At 50.9% G+C, this 15709-nt stretch overlaps 6 protein-coding genes across 6 annotated transcripts; 5 read left to right on the top strand and 1 right to left on the bottom strand.

Annotated features, from left to right (window-relative positions):
* Window positions 1–432: 432 nt before the first annotated feature.
* Window positions 433–1800, top strand: PMZ80_000957 (uncharacterized protein; the record flags this gene model as incomplete). The annotated part of the gene is made up of 1 exon (XM_064869406.1): window positions 433–1800. The coding sequence occupies one exon, from the start codon at window positions 433–435 to the stop codon at window positions 1798–1800; it is 1368 nt and encodes a 455-aa protein (XP_064734903.1).
* A 283-nt stretch (window positions 1801–2083) lies between these two features.
* On the top strand, window positions 2084–2905 carry PMZ80_000956 (uncharacterized protein; the record flags this gene model as incomplete). The annotated part of the gene is made up of 2 exons (XM_064869405.1): window positions 2084–2788; window positions 2837–2905. The coding sequence occupies 2 exons, from the start codon at window positions 2084–2086 to the stop codon at window positions 2903–2905; spliced, it is 774 nt and encodes a 257-aa protein (XP_064734902.1).
* Window positions 2906–3439: 534 nt separating this feature from the next.
* Window positions 3440–4261, top strand: PMZ80_000955 (uncharacterized protein; the record flags this gene model as incomplete). The annotated part of the gene is made up of 2 exons (XM_064869404.1): window positions 3440–4147; window positions 4196–4261. 2 exons carry the CDS (start codon window positions 3440–3442, stop codon window positions 4259–4261), a joined length of 774 nt encoding a protein of 257 aa, XP_064734901.1.
* A 288-nt stretch (window positions 4262–4549) lies between these two features.
* On the top strand, window positions 4550–5507 carry PMZ80_000954 (uncharacterized protein; the record flags this gene model as incomplete). The annotated part of the gene is made up of 2 exons (XM_064869403.1): window positions 4550–5269; window positions 5454–5507. The coding sequence occupies 2 exons, from the start codon at window positions 4550–4552 to the stop codon at window positions 5505–5507; spliced, it is 774 nt and encodes a 257-aa protein (XP_064734900.1).
* A 1207-nt stretch (window positions 5508–6714) lies between these two features.
* On the bottom strand, window positions 6715–12057 carry PMZ80_000953 (uncharacterized protein; the record flags this gene model as incomplete). The annotated part of the gene is made up of 1 exon (XM_064869402.1): window positions 6715–12057. One exon carries the CDS (start codon window positions 12055–12057, stop codon window positions 6715–6717), a length of 5343 nt encoding a protein of 1780 aa, XP_064734899.1.
* Window positions 12058–13172: 1115 nt separating this feature from the next.
* Window positions 13173–15459, top strand: PMZ80_000952 (uncharacterized protein; the record flags this gene model as incomplete). The annotated part of the gene is made up of 2 exons (XM_064869401.1): window positions 13173–13321; window positions 13383–15459. 2 exons carry the CDS (start codon window positions 13173–13175, stop codon window positions 15457–15459), a joined length of 2226 nt encoding a protein of 741 aa, XP_064734898.1.
* Window positions 15460–15709: the final 250 nt, after the last annotated feature.

The following is a 15709-nucleotide window of genomic DNA, read 5'->3' as shown; positions in this document are numbered from 1 at the left end:
TTCGAAGCTTGCTCTAGACGACCCATGTATCGTCATTGACCATAATCGAGGTCGTTTTCTTGTCAACCAGTCTTTTGGCACATGCAATGTAGCTTTCATAACTACCGGGTCCTCGTAAAAATGGCTAGAGCTGTGGGCATCTTGATAGTCGCTGCCAGTGGCACGAGCATTACTTATCCAGGGCCATCAAGATACTTGCCAGTCATATGCGAAGCTTCTTGCGTGAGCAACCTTGCACCAGTTGTTTGACTCTGTTATACGAGATACGGCGATCACAAGTGCGGAGTTGTGCTGCAGTGGTGAAGGGCTCCACTTTCGACAGACGCGCCAGTGCTTCGCAACGACATCATGCTTCCTTCCTCCTTCATGCTCATCAAGCAATGGGTTGAAACCATCAGAAAGAGGTCATACCCTCATTGAATCAAATCCAAAATGTTCTCATCATTCTTCTCAGGCGGTGGGCCCAAGTTCGGGTTCGGGCGAACGAGCACAGCGGGTGCCATCGATATCCCATCAGTAGAGGTCCATGATGTCGAGACCTCAACTGACAAGCGCGACCGGCGACTCAAGCACCTCCTGAAGCTCAACCATGCCAATTTCTCCATTCTCTGGAACAACCTCCGCTTTCACAACCACACACCGCACCTTCTTGGTTCAGCTTACCTGCTAGACGGCTCCGCCGACCACCTGACTGACATCTATGAACACGCCGCTAAGGAAGGTCATGAAGACTGGAAGGACTCACCCGGCGAGATTGCGCTCCATGATTACCGTGACTTCCTCGGCAAACGTGAGTATCAACGCGCCTGGGTCGACTTCTTCGAGGACCAGCTTGTTGATCACAGCTATGACTGGAAGCAAGTCGCTGCTCGATTTTTGTTCGAGCGTGGTAAAAAGAACGAGCCAAATACTTACCCCATGTTTTCATGCCTCACCGCCGGCTTAGGTCATCCGTTGATCCATCTGGGCTATGCCTACGAATTATCCTCGAGGGAGGTTGGCATGGAGGCTCTCGGCCTTGTAGCCACTTGTTACGACCCCAAGCTTGCAGCATTACTTGAAGCCAACTCCTCTACGATCCCGAACAACAGCACTGCAAACACGTCGACCTACAGCACGTCCAATCTCTTCGAGGTCTTTGCGCGTGTCCAATCCGACAAACGCCTTGACTCGCACTTCACAAAGCTTGGGAACGACAACTTGTCACGGCTACTCTCCGATTCATCCCTAACGAAAATCCTTGTTGAGCACTTCAATGCGTGGAAAATTCCGGACCCGAAGGCCGCGTTCGAGCAGAGCCAGCGTCTAGCCACCACGCTACTGATCAGTACTAGCCCAGAAAAGCCAATCTATGGTCACGGCTACGACTTCTTCCTTCTTCATGTCCTTACTACCTCTCATGCTGTCAGGATCATTCTTCCGTTCCTGCCTGCAGAGCATCATATCGTCTTGCTGCGGGAATGGCTCCTGATCACGCTAGCACTATACATCGCCCAGCTGCGACCTACAGTCTCCGTGCAGCAGGTCAAGGACTATGACCTCAACGGAAAGACGTGGAATGATTTATTCATGCTCGCTCTGGAAGGCGAGCATAAATTCGACGAGCACTACGTCAAGGGCATACGAGCAATGAAGGCGGCTGCTGTGGTGTGGGGCGATAAGGACCAATTCTTCGAGAAGGCTGCCGGAAAGTTTGCTCTTGAATTCGAGGAATGGCAAGGCTTTAGCCAAGAAGCGGCTGAGCATGTGAAGAAGGATGCGCAAGGAAGGAAGAGGAGAGGAAGCCTTGGCGAGCTATGATTGCAGATGCAGGAAATGTGTTGACAAGACTGCTAGGACAGTTGTGTTTGTTCGAGTGGAGTCTCGACGACAATTCGACAATTCAAGGTCTACCTGTCATAAAATGGCAGATGCCTGCACTTGGTCGGGCTTTCTGTCACCAGTGACCACCAGGCGAGATATGCCAACGGCAGCAGTCGCTAGAGGCGGACGCTAAATAAGATATATTCAGACCGATCAACAGCCCTCATGCAGTGCTCTTCCCCAAAAGATCCATTATACACCATTATTGAATCCCACGATCATGGCCACCACGCCCTCTCTTACGGGATTGCCCACCGAATTACGCCTTCAGATCTTTGGGTATTTGATCGCCCAGCGCAGCCATCATGTCACCTCCAAGGACTTCAGACAGTTCCCAAGCTACGAGAGAGCGGAATGGAGGCAATCACACCCTTTGCTATACGTTTCAAGAAAGATTCGCGATGAGTGCAGCAGTTTCTATAGTGTCACCTTACGAGTGAGCGGAATCTACGACAGAATCCTTGCCAACGAGAATGCCTCCGTACGCAATTCTGCGACTTACAATATTGTCGATATTCTGCCAACGTCTCTCCGTCGAGTGGTCACGAAGCTAGTCATCCAAAGCGAAGCTGGTTATGATGGTCGTCTGATCACGAAAGGCGTCTTCCCAAAACTTCAAACTGTCACTCTTGACCTGATCACTGCACATTGGGAATGGGACCTAAGACCGGGTATGCGAGCTCCATATCTTGACTGGTACATTCAATACACCATAGAAAAGGACGAGCCGTATAAGCACATTGAGGAGGGACGTCACGATACAGCCATGCTTGCTTTGACGAAGGAAACGATACACCATTATCAACACTCCGTTCGAAACGTCACGCCTCGAGCTGTGAGGACCTACGAACTGCTGTGTTCTGCGCGGATATTGTTGTGTCGAGAACCACAAATGGACTCGGATCGAAGTGTGAATGCCACAATGGTTAGTACATCAACGACACCCTGGCTTAGGAGTACTGACAAACCGCAGAACCTTACATGGGACTTCGACACAGACGAGATCGTTGAGAAGGGGGACTTGATCATACGACGAGCATGATATCTAGCATCAAGGACGATGTTAGGCAAGGCCGTCACAGCAATTGCACGACAGCACATCCCCCTAATGAAATTGCACGACCCACAATTCTACATGGCTCGTTGAGTTGGAGAACAGAGCACAATGGCCAGATGTGTCAAAGCATGACTCCTCGCTCGATGTCCTTTATAGCAGACCTAAACGTGCGAATACAGGCGAAGGCACCGAGGAGTAGGATTTCAAGCACATCGGTACCGTACATGAGCTTTTGCACTACTCACCAGAACTAGAACCGATGCGGTTTGGGGCTATGAAGTGAAGTCCGACACACGTCAAATGCAATCGCATGAGTTGCACCTGCACGAAACCTCAGGTCTTATCACCAGAATGCCAACCCAACCATATCCCGAGTGACTGCACCACCAGATGCACTTCGAAGTACATAAGGCTTCAACATTTCCGACTCTTCATCATTCTTTTCTTGCTTGATTCATCCTTGATAGTCAACGGCAACCATCTCATTCTCATCACACAGATACAACAGTACTGCCCGACATGGCTGCCACCACAACCCTTCTTGGATTACCAGCGGAGCTTCGCCTCCTGGTTCTCAGTCTTGTCGCCGCCGGGCACAAAGACACGGTCGAATACCTTCCGTTCGCAGACGACCGAGCCAGCACCATCACGACGTGGGAACAGCACAACCCATTGCTGTATGTGTGTCGTCAGATCCGCCGCGAGGCGTGTGATATCTACAGATTCAAGCTTCACCTCAACTGTAGATACCATCGTACCAACCCAAACAACGGCTATCCGCCAGCTACAGTAGCCCTCACATCCATTTTACCCTACCCACTTACACAGTCGATTGCCGAGATCCGCATACGCAGCCCATCAGGTTACGAGGGTAGCATGATCACGAAACCTGCCTTTCCACGCCTTAGAAAAGTCACTTTGGAGGAGATAACAGAAATCCGTAGCTCTGACAATTCCAGGCAGGAGCATTCGCACTACGGCCAAACCATCATCTCCAATACCACGCAGTATAGAATCGGTTACGACGGGCCTGATGTGACTGTGGAGGATGTCGAAGGTGGAAATTATGACCAGGCCATCCTAGCACGAGCTAAGAAGGTTGTCGAGCTGACCATGAAGGATGTGGCACCGCTGGACGAGCGTGTATATTCTCTCGTGTGTCAAGCAAGGGTCATGGTTGTCAAGCAATATGCCTACAAACGTCCTTACGCTCCCATCTGCACCCTGGTAAGTGCACCCTCTCCTCTAGGACGCTGCCATTGCTGACTGTGACAGAAACTCGCATGGGACTACGACACAGGTGAGATCGTGGAGAAGCACTGCATAAGGAGAATCAGGTGAAGGAGGAGGGTGGCGAATCACATGCCGATCTCGAAGAGTGAAAATGCCGTAACGCTTGGTATCGGCGACGAGGTCTGTTTCAGACTTTCACATGCTCGTTGACTGCAAGTGATACAGACCCTGGCACAGACCCTGACATAGGATTTTCACGCACACAAACAGGGACCTGCACTGAATATTTCTATATAAACAGCTTTGCTTGCTTGCGTTGGCCTCCCGTTCTTTCTTCTTGCAGAGTACGCTGCATGAAACACGCAAACCATCCAGATATCGCCCTCCTCGTTCAAGATGTCTGCCACACCAACCTTGATGGGCCTGCCAGCTGAGCTGCGTCGCACCATCTACAAGTACCTCTTCAGTGGCCAGCAACAGAACCTACTCTACAGCTCCATATTTAAGCTTGGCTCTCCCGACCTCGAGAAGATACCTGGTTACTCCTTGCTGAGTGTCTGTCGTCAGATACGTAACGAGGCTCTTGACCACTACCGCGTCAGACTGGCGATCATCGGCGAATACCGCACAATCCTACCCGTGTCACAGGAGGAGTACAAACCCAACCCGTTCGCGAACACTTTGTCCACAGATATCAGGCTCGCCATCGTCAACATAGAGATCAAATCTTCTCATGGCTTCGATGGCAGCATTCTCACAAAAGATGCCTTCCCCAACCTGAAGGAAGTCCTAGTTCACGGCATGAACACCACCTCCCCCCATGTCACTCAGAGGCTCTGGCTCCCTCGAACGCAATGCAATGTACATCCATTGGAGTTAGAGCAAGAGATATTCTTCACGCTGCCAGCCGACCAGAGCACTGTCACTGCCTACCCAGGCCACGCACACGATGCGAAACTAGTGGCTAGAGCTAAGAGGATCATGAATGGAGAGACAATGAGGAACACCGAACTCCCAACGGGTGGTAAGCGTGGCTATACTCTGCTATGTAACTCGGTTATGTGCGTTACTCACCAAACACGTTACCCGCCACTCTTTGAATTCTCGCTCAACTTGGTAAGTGGACTGACTGGTCCTGCGCTTGCTGTTCGCTTTGCATGCCTCATCCCGAACACACAAAGCGGCCAGTCTTGTGCGCTTAACCTTCCCTAATAAGCGTACAGCAAGCGGCCAATTTGAATGTCCGGGATGAGGCATGCTTCACATACTGTCTGGATGGATGCTAACTTTGGCCGCGCAGTCGATGATGTGGAACTATGACACCCAGGAAATAGTTGAGAAGAGACGTATTTAGCCAGATCTGTGACCGAGGAACACATTCGTGCAGTTCGATCGTTGATGCAGGTTGGAGGATGACGCAGAGAGGGTGTGGTGCAGTTTGGAAGAGGAAACGATCTGGGGAAGGGTGTATTGCGGAAGAGGGTACAGTCTGGAAAAGGTACATGGGACGAGGACACTGTTCTGACTACAGGTTGCATGTTGACTCATTCGAGGGGGTACCCCAGCAGGGATATCGAAGCAAATGGACGATACAGTCTTTTCTGTAGGTGCGGGCGGACGCTCGAAGGCTTGGCGTTCTCATTGAATAAATAATCCGATCCAAGGTGAAGGTTTCCTAATTGTGACAGAAGTAAATTCCCAGTCAGCCAACAGCTAGCATACGAAGTAGAGCTGCAGCAGTGATATACCAGTCCTACAACCAAAGCATGCCCTATCCAATCACGTTCCCACCAAATTTATCAACTTAAGCGCCGCGGGCCACATATTACGCCACGTCTGATGCCTCTTTCGTCGTACCAGACACCATAGTACAAAACCACCCAAACCTTTGGCAAACTCTAAACGTGAACCAGCAAATAACATCTCTGATTCATCTGCCACATTCAGGTGACTGCGTCCTACGTCCCTAGCAAGCCAACCATACAGCACCTGCCCGAGAGATCGTGCCCCGGAGAAGAGCGCGAAAGTACATCCTCCGTGCCAGATGTTTAACATGGTCTTCTTCTTCTTGCTTATCATCTTCACTGCGAGTAACCTAATACCTTAAACAGACGACGTTCGAATAACTTGCAAGCAACGCAAGACGGGTCTCGACGACCTGTGCGCTTGCCTAAGAAGTACGGTATTATCACTGACTAAGGCACGAAGTAGTGACTATAAGTAGGTTGCACGGTCATCTCCGTTCACTAAACGCCTACCCAGCTGGGCTGGAAGCACCTAATGGGAAAAGAGACAACAAAGGTCGCAATAACTTAGCAGCACCACAACACTGAGTGGCAGCTAAGAGAGGCGGAACCAGAGCAGTGGTAGGCAACAGTAGTAGGTAACACATTCGAAGGGCCGAGACCAAGTGCCGAGTACGGGGAGACGTTAAGAGCATGAGTGCGGAGTTCACCGAGGGATCAGACGATTATACACGAGCGACCCAGATAAATAGGTGGTGCATGGATGTACACGATTCAATGAATATCTATCTATCACCAGCCACTTTCTTAACATATCTACTGCGGCTGCAACGATCCATGCTCCGCACCCAACGCATTCGTGCCATCATCCCCGGCGTCACCAGCACCCGCCGAATCTTTGGGTCTAGAGACGCCTTTGTACTCCTCAAGAAATGCTGCGAGCTCCTTGATGTTTTCAAGTTCACTTTTCGGGTCAGCCTCGCCTTCGTCGAATATCGCGCTCAACTCCCCCGACGTGGCTCGGGCAGCAGCAGCGCGATCGGACGCCTCTCCAGTGTTCTGGGTTCCTGACTGCGACGACGAGGACGTAGTCTTCTGCTCGGTTGGAACAGTCCGATCTCCACTTGTCCCGACTGACTCCTTAGCATCCTCGAAATCTTGCTCCCTGAGATCGTTTGCTGCATCTTCCCGCTCCTTCCCCTTGCGCTTGTGTCTCGGATCTCTAACTTTCATCTTCTTGAGTGCCCTTTCTGGCTTTTTCGGCTGCTCCTCTTGACGTGGAAAGTTGTGGAGCCGCTCACCAATAAGATACACTTCGTCCCGGATTTTCACTCTCCAATTCTCAATGCATGTCTGTAGTCTCACAACCATGAAGCTGGCTAACGCTGCCGAGAGGACAGCAGGATAGGAGAATCTGTAGAGTCGTGCTTGCTCTGCTTCGCTGAAAGTTCCTGGATGTATAGCGAGCGCAACTCGCACCATACCAAGTGGCAGACCGATCAGGATGAAGCATACAGACAGAACTGGCAGAATGAGTGCACGAGACGCGAGCTTGACGTCTGGGTGTAGCAAGCCGTGTCGCGTGATGCCTCGAATGGCTGTGGCTGGTCTTGTGTTCGTATGAGGTGTAGCCGTTAGCACGCGTACGACAATCCGCAGGTAGAGAAGGCCCAACGCCCATGTTTGGAGGATGTGAATGATGGGAGACGTTTGACCGCCTTGTGTCGATGAGATGAGAGGATTCGAAGCGGTTGATCCTGAATCCTCATGCATGACGAGCCAAGTATAGACAGGAACATTGATGTAGAGTTCTGCCAACAGCGATAGTGCCATTGGAGCGACAAAGCCAACGAAGATGCCAAGGTAGGTGATTCCGAGTGCTCTTTTGAGAAATGAGGCGATTTGTGGAAGCAGTTGTTTCGTGTTATTGAGGAGGTGCGCAAGCTTGTCAATTCCTCCTGCCCAACGGGTTCGGACATTATAGGCTAGGTAGATGGCTCCTGCAAAAGCGTGCCCACCTATTGTCAACGCATAGAGGTCATTTACCGGATCACCTGAAGAAGTCATCCGTTTGATGATGACCCGGCCAGTGATGAGAGGGCCAACAGTGAAAATCAATCCCATGACAGCAGCAAATATCCATATCATCCCAATGAAGGTTGAGATCCTGGCTCTGAAATGGTTCGGTACATATATCCTTGAGAAGCGTTCATCCTTCTTACCATGTAGGCCAGTATCAGAATCTTCCTTCCCGTCAAGGCGTTGGTTTTTCTCATCGACTCTCATAAAAACATTCGTGCCCTTTGGTATCCGGACGCTATCTTTGGCAGGCGCTCTGATGTAGTTTCCAGCAGATAGATCGACGGGAGTGTTCCGCAAGCTTGGCAACTCAATATTCTCGACCTTCATGTCTTTGACGCGTCGGATACTATATTTGCTATCAGGCTTCGCCGCTTCTGCATCGATCAATGACCGTATGATATCCATGGGCGTCTCTTCCTGAAATTCTATTAGAGCCTGTGACTTGTCACCAAGGAGGTTGATGACCTTGAAACTGGCATCTGCTGATAAGACTTTGTGCACAGTGTCTTCGTCCACCTCACCCTCCTTGGCCTCAAACCATATCAGCCGATCCCGATGGCTGGCAAGTTCTTCTATATACTTGACCATGGGATGCTTCGGCTTGCTTTCGCCATTGATCAAGACCTTAGAGAAGCGACGCCACAGAAAAGCACCTGGCTTCTTTTCTTCCTCGTTATCATGCCCAAAAAGAAAGTCGGATAGCCGCAGTCCTGCTGCGCATGCTCGGAACCACCAGCCAAAGATCAGAGCAACCTTGTTTGGGAGGTCAACCTTCCTGAGAATGAATGGAAGCATGAAATTGTAAAATATGATATCGCCGGGTATGATCATGAAGGGATCGAGAGTTCCCCAATGAATCGGCAGGATATCGCCAATCCGGTTGAGTCCGGTCACAACACCTCCTAGGCAGATCACCAACAGACTGCCATATACGAACGCCGAGAATGCAATCTTGCCCAATTGTGTGAAAACTGGTCGCTCGAGCACGTCCCGCACAGGATGAAATGAAGGGTTGTCAGGATCTCTGATGAAGTACAGGACTCCTTTCCGCATGACCTTTCGACACATCGAAACGAATAGAGCGAAGTGAAACATGTAGCACGTGCCCATAAACCAGTGAATGAAAAGTGCTGTAAAAGGTGCCGTTGCAAAGAAACTGAAGCGTGAATAGATAGAGGCACCCTCGAAAAGTGGTAATAATGCAATGTCGAGCATTATGCCGCAGTACAATGGGAAGGCGATCATTTCGATGCCGATGATAACGACCACTTTCATGACGCCGCCAGCTTGTCGCAGAGTGTCAGCCAAGAAACCAGGAACTTTCTCATCGTCTTTGAGAGCGAGGTACCAGCGGGCGACCTTGAGATATATCGAGCCTGCCACGGCGAATAGCAGATAACCCAGTACGACGCATGCGATCTTCTCCTTAGCAGACCATTGCACCAACGAGTAATCTATCTCTTCAGCTTTTGCGAAAGACAGTGGTTTAAGCTCTTCTTGAAGATGAATGAGCCATGACTTGACGCCTCCGTATGCCGATAGTGATATGCCTAGGAGCTCCTTCGCAAGCGATCCGACCTTGACTGGCGCGGTGAACACATCCTGCCAAGTCATTGATTCAGTCGCTAGCATTACCGTCGAGAACGATTTAGTGGCGAGGGTTGATGTGGTCTGCGCAATCCTCTTGCTGAGAACTCGCATGACATGGTGAGACTGGACTGAGAACGTCGGCAAGTCCGGCCGAAACCCAAGAATTGTCCTAGTAAATGTCTTTTCGAGACGGGCTCCACTGCTGTGGGAGAGGCTCAAGGTCATTTCCTCAAACACCTCGGTGTCAAGAAAAGTGCTGAGTCGTGGCGCAAAAGGTAGAGTGGCCAGCTTTATAATTTTAGCGACGTAGTTGAAGAATACTCCGAGTAGGCCGATAGCGAAAAGACCAATATCAACGATGAAATCTGCAGTCTTAGACAAGACGAATAGAGGTGCCTTAATGAATACGCTGAATGGATGAGCCACAAGCAGGAGAGTAATCTTTCCCCAGATATAAGGGCACCAGACACTGGCAGAAAGCGTCAGAGTTATCAAGAATACACTGAAGATGATGTTCTGCACCATGCCGGCGATAGGTCCTTCCATGCCAATGAGTTCCATGATTCCTTCGAGGTCTTCAGCTTCGTCTACCGCAAGCGGATCATTAACGTTGACACCATTTTGTATGTTCGGCTCTCCTTCTGGCGGTGCCGGGAGGTCGTGAGGCACATCGAGCGGCCTGTCCCGATTCTGTGCTGGAACGAACGGCGCTTGTGCATCGATGTCTGCCACGATCTCTGTCTCGTCGGCCTCTGGCTCAGCCGGGACCCCTGGAATGTAGTCGTCGGTGTGCCAAAGCCATCTGCTTAGCTGGGTGAGGACATTCTCGGGTTCGTCAAGCTCGAGCGCAGGATGAGGTACTTCGCCTGCTACAGATCCATGCTCCGCGACAAGACTGTCATCGTCGATCTCTTCGGTGGGTTCGTCGTTGTTATTCGACGCCGCTGAAGGACGAGCTTCGTAGCTAGCGTTTGAGGAGGTCTGGGGTATAGGAACAGGCTCTGTGTCCGAGTCGGATTCCCATTCATCGTCGACATTGCCAGAGCCTTGATGGACCTCATCAGAGCTTGTCACTTCCGGCTGCACGAGTGGCTGAATTGCAGCTCTGAACGCGAACTCATTGTGCAGTGGTTGACCCCTACCGAACGGTACAGCGGAAGCATTAGAATCGGTAGAAGCGCCCGGGGGCGAGTCACCCTCTGCGATTGATGCCGGTTCTTGAAATAGCGATTGGCCTTCCTCGCTTGTTGTGGCATTTGTCTCAACCTGTGTATCTACGAGGTTGGGCTCTTCGATGGTGCGTCGGATGTGACCAATATCATCGAATACGCCTCTCTGCAAAGGAGGAGATTCAAGAGGTTCAGGCTCCTTCAATGACGGTGAACCGTCTTGCAACTGCTGGAGGTCGTGCGGTTGTTGTGATTGCGCCTCGACCGCGGAAGATGGTCCAGAGCCCGAGTCTTGCAACTCTGCCAGCTGTCGAGCATTTGTCTCAAACTCTTGCAAAGCTGGTACCAGGCTGGCCGCACGAACGGGTGGATTGGGTCGCTCTGCGTTGCTTTGCACAAGAATGTTATTCTCCGTGGCATGACGTCTGGGACGAGGAAGTGCTCGAGGCCGATCTACTGGCAGAAGTGGCCTATTTTCGAGCTGCACGTTGTCATCTGCAGCGCGACGAACTCCACGACGACGACGTCTGACCGCCGGTCTTGGCTCGTTTACGGGTTGTGCAGCAGGCGCAGGGTTGTCGGCCTGCTCATCGTCGGGCATATTGAGAAGTGGCTGCTGATTAATCACCCATTCTCGGATCAGGAATACCAAGATGAAGGCAGCAACGATGCTGAGGCAGATGAGTTGTCCCTCAACTACGTCTAGTAGAGCATTGTTGAGAATAGGCAGCCTTGTTGCCGACGCGATGGACTGAACATCGGATAGAACTGACGGAGGTCGTGGTATTGGTGAAAACAAAAAGGCTTTCTCCCATTTGAGTGGCTCGCCATTGACTGTAGGATAGACTGCGACCTGCAATATGACCTTCACGATCGTTCGGAGTATTATCTGAGGATCGAATATTCCTATCACTGCAAGCAATACGGAGAAGAAACCGAAACTAGAGGTGTTGGTGCCATTCACTGTCGAGTTCGTGGGCACGACTGGGAAGGTAGACGAGTCATTGGACATGTGAGAAGCGTAAGCCTCAACAGCAGCTTGCATCTCGTGCTGGGAGAGCCAGGTACCATCGGCCAGCCAGAACAGAGCGCGCCATATCTGACGAATAGTCCATGGCAGCCAGCATAGCCAGACGAATGTGACCATTGAGTACCTAGCCCATTTACCTACCGCTTTGGCAGTGTGAATGACGGCTTGCCGCAGGAATAACAACCATGGCACAGTCTCCGGCATAGACTGGTCATAGAGTTTGGTAAAGCGAAAGGGAGTCTTGCAGAGCTCGCAGTACTTTTTCTGAGAATGTGACAGCCATTCCATCAAGCAATCCTGGTGCACATATCTTATGCTTCCACTGCATTTGCATGGATAGAACAGAGGTTGTTCTGGCGTTGCTTCGCCCCTGCATATTCGACAGGTATCTCCTCCATCTGTACCGGCCGCCGAAGAGCGTCTGCGGGCCGAGGGTTGTGTTATCGGTGAAGGATCAGCAGGAGACGCCATATTCGGTGAACAATCAATGAAGAGGTCATTCGAGATGGGTCGTTGATGAGACTCTGTATGCTGCCTGTTATGTTTGCCTCATTCTGGATGGCCAATATACGCTATCAACCTCAGATTGTGCAAACTGGCTCTGGCAGCTACAGCAAGCGTCGCGAATATTGATTCAGTGGCAGTTTTAGTGATTTGCTTTCACGATGGACAGCACGACCGCAGTTCAATATCTCGCGTTTGCTCCGAAAAGTATGGGAAGCGGCAAATGACGTTAGCAAGCATAAGGGACCCTATCCCAGCTGGGTTTAGGCTTGGTTCATGATGGAAAAGTGGATTTGGAAACTAAGTTTCGAGCGAACGTGGCTTCCACGCTCCGAGGTTTGGCTTCAAACAATTCAAGAGAATGATGATAAACTTCAGGGAAGGTATTTTTGCTGTGAAAGGACTGATGCCAACTAGCAGCAGGAGGGGTCGAGAGTGCAAGGTACTCAGGCGAGGTCAGGCAGTATCGGGAAGTCCTCTCAGGCAGTAAGACCACCTCTGATCAATACCTATCACCAACTTCTTTGTCTCCCATGAAACACGCGACCTTTTCTTCGAGCACGATCATTGGTAGCAAGGATCACGAACTCTATTTCATTGAATTGCATGTGAAAGAGGCACAATAATGTCGCTTCAACCTATGATGCCAATCTTCGAGCTTGAGTGAAGCAACTTCTCGTCGCGGTTTCCTGCTTTCTCTCCAGTCGATCCTTGTTCGTGATCCATTGTCACGCGTTTCGATCGACCTGCCATCAAGTGCTGCAAGACTTCTTCCGGTTTCAGCACCTTACCAGTGTCTTCCTGAGTTCGATCCTCACAGCTACCCATTAGCAGCCCCATATAACTGTTCTTAACTGCGCAGTGACTGCCATCGATGACAACGGCAGCTTCGTGATAACATGGCGAAAGCAGATGATGGTAGAACCATCAAAGACGAAGAACATACAAATGGCCAGCTTGTCGCATCACAAACAGCAGTAGCGGCCAGAAGAAGAAGAAGCAAGCCTCGAAGGAGTTTGATCTCATGGCTAATCAGCAATATCTTGAGGTACGCGGCATAGACAACAGCTGGATCTGTAGGCTCGGACCAGCATGCTAATCGTTGACAGGCTCACGGTGTGGTACACCATCATCACCGTGGCTTTCCGGTGCCCTTCGGAATCTGAATCTTTGACCTTGAACGATCCGATCATATGCAAGCCATACCTCACCACCAAATCATATATTGATCCATTCGTCGGCCCGTACTACGATGCCTATGCGAAACCCTATGTCGAGAAGGCAAAGCCCTATGTCGATACTGCGAATACACGAGTCATCAAGCCTGCCACCGTGTTAGCCATCAACAACTACAATAGGTACGCTGCTCCTCAAGTGGACAAGGCAAAAGGCTATACCGTGTCACAATGGGAGCAGAAAGGACTGCCTCAATACAAGAAGGCTCAGCAAGCGGCTCAGCAGGTCTACGGTGACAAGGTCGCACCCCATGTCCAGAAAGCGTCCGAAGCTGCCACTCCTTACTACAACTCTGCCAGAGATAATGCTCTGAATGTCCACCATAAGCACATCATTCCCGCAATAGCATTTTCTCAGCCGCACATCCATACCGCTTATGCAAGTGCTCAAAAGTTCGTCCTTGAGAAGGGTGTGCCATTCGTGCAGTATGCATGGACCAATGCTGTCATTTTCGTCGACGGCACGCTGTGGCCATTCGTCAAGAGGCTCTACGGTGATAATGTGCGACCTCAGCTTGTTATGATCAGTGAGAGAATCGCAAAGTACCAAGAAGGTCGAAAGTTGCAGTCAGCTATGGATGAGGTGGACTCATCTGGAAGCATCTCAACTGCCGCGGGAACAACCGCAGAAAGCACCACGAGCAATGTCGCAACCGCTACTGCATCTACTTCAACCGCACAGACAATCTCCTCCACCTCAGCTGCCCCTACCCCAAGCGTCGCCACGGATGACACAGTTTCTGAAGACCTTGTCAAGTGGCAACAGAAATTTGCTGTCGCCGCAGATAGGGGCACGGATGACCTCAAGGAGCGCATCGAGGATATAGTAACCAGCATGGCTAAGAGTGAATTGAGCGAAGGCCGGGGCCTAGCCACCGCCCTTGAGAAGACTGCTGAAGTCGAGCTTGCCTCTATCAAAGCAAAGATCAAAGCTATTGCTCTGACTCTACCGGAAGATGTCCAATCTGCTGACGTCTCTGCTGCCGAGACTGAAGTCGTCCAAGCAGTGCGAGAAGCTGGTTCACAAATCAAGGAAAAGGCCAAGAATGTTCGTGCCTGGGCTGATCACTACAAGCAAGACCTGAAGCAAAGGACCGAGCTCGCCACCGATTCGACTTTGCACGTCCTGGACGACATCCGAGACCTTGGTCTCCAAGAGATTGGCATGCGATGGGCTTGGATGGAAGGCATCACCTACAAGCACTGGCAGAAATATCACGACCTCAAGAAGAAGTTCGCTGACTGGCGATCAGAAGTTCGGGAGACTGCCCTTGCTGATCCTGCTATTACGGACGCCCAAGAAGAGGCAAGCAAACTCTTCGAGGAGAGCATGTCCGTGACTGAAGATGCAGCGAATGAGCTTATCCGGCTAAGAGATGTCGCCAAGTGGAAGATTGCAGCACGAGATGCCACCAACGATTTCGATACACGAGCAATCCCTGCTATGGCTGCAGCTGCGAAAGCCGCTTCTTCGTTCGCTGGAGATGTCAAGGACGCCATCGTTGGGACTAGCCAAGGCACTGTCGAATCGTTGTTTTCTGCCGCTAGTGAGACCATTGCTGGCGCAAGCAAGTCTGCGTCGTCCTTCGTGTCAGGTACAAGCGGCACAATCGAATCTCTAGCATCCGATGCGTCGTCGACTGCTTCGCAATTGTCAGATGGTGCCTCATCTGCCGTCCTCGGCACAAACACAGGCACTATTGAATCTGTCTCCTCCAAACTAGCCGATGCTACTAGCTCGGGATCCGACTCTGCAGCTTCTTTAGCAGCTTCAGCTACGGCAGGACCATCCGAAGGTGTTCTTTCATCAGGCAGCTCTATTGCCGACTCGATATCCTCTTCTGCTTCCTCCGCTGTTGCAAGTGCATCAGCCTCTCAAAAATTGCAAGACGCTGTCGACGCAGCTGGAGACAGGGCAAGCGACTTGACCTCATCTCTATCAGCGATTTGATGAACGCACGAAATTGTATTAGAATGGGATATTTGGTTCTGTTTGGTGGGACTATGAGATAACGCGACTTTGATTGATGATTGTTCGATACCCCTTTGCAGTCGTATGATATTGTCTGATTTTGCAAGCACATAGATTGAATAGCAGGGGACCGTCCATCGGTCTGTAATACTGGAAAAGAAAATGGTCATACCTCAATGATGAGTCGCTGGCTTCTTGATCTTACAGTGTACAATACAGCACATGGTCG

The sequence above is a fragment of the Knufia obscura genome (genome assembly GCF_036327395.1).
Source record: "Knufia obscura strain CCFEE 5817 isolate CBS 148926 chromosome Unknown scaffold_1, whole genome shotgun sequence".
Taxonomy (NCBI): Eukaryota; Fungi; Ascomycota; class Eurotiomycetes; order Chaetothyriales; family Trichomeriaceae; genus Knufia; species Knufia obscura.
The sequence above is the reverse complement of the archived record's forward strand: the minus strand, read 5'-3'. Positions and strand labels throughout refer to the sequence as shown.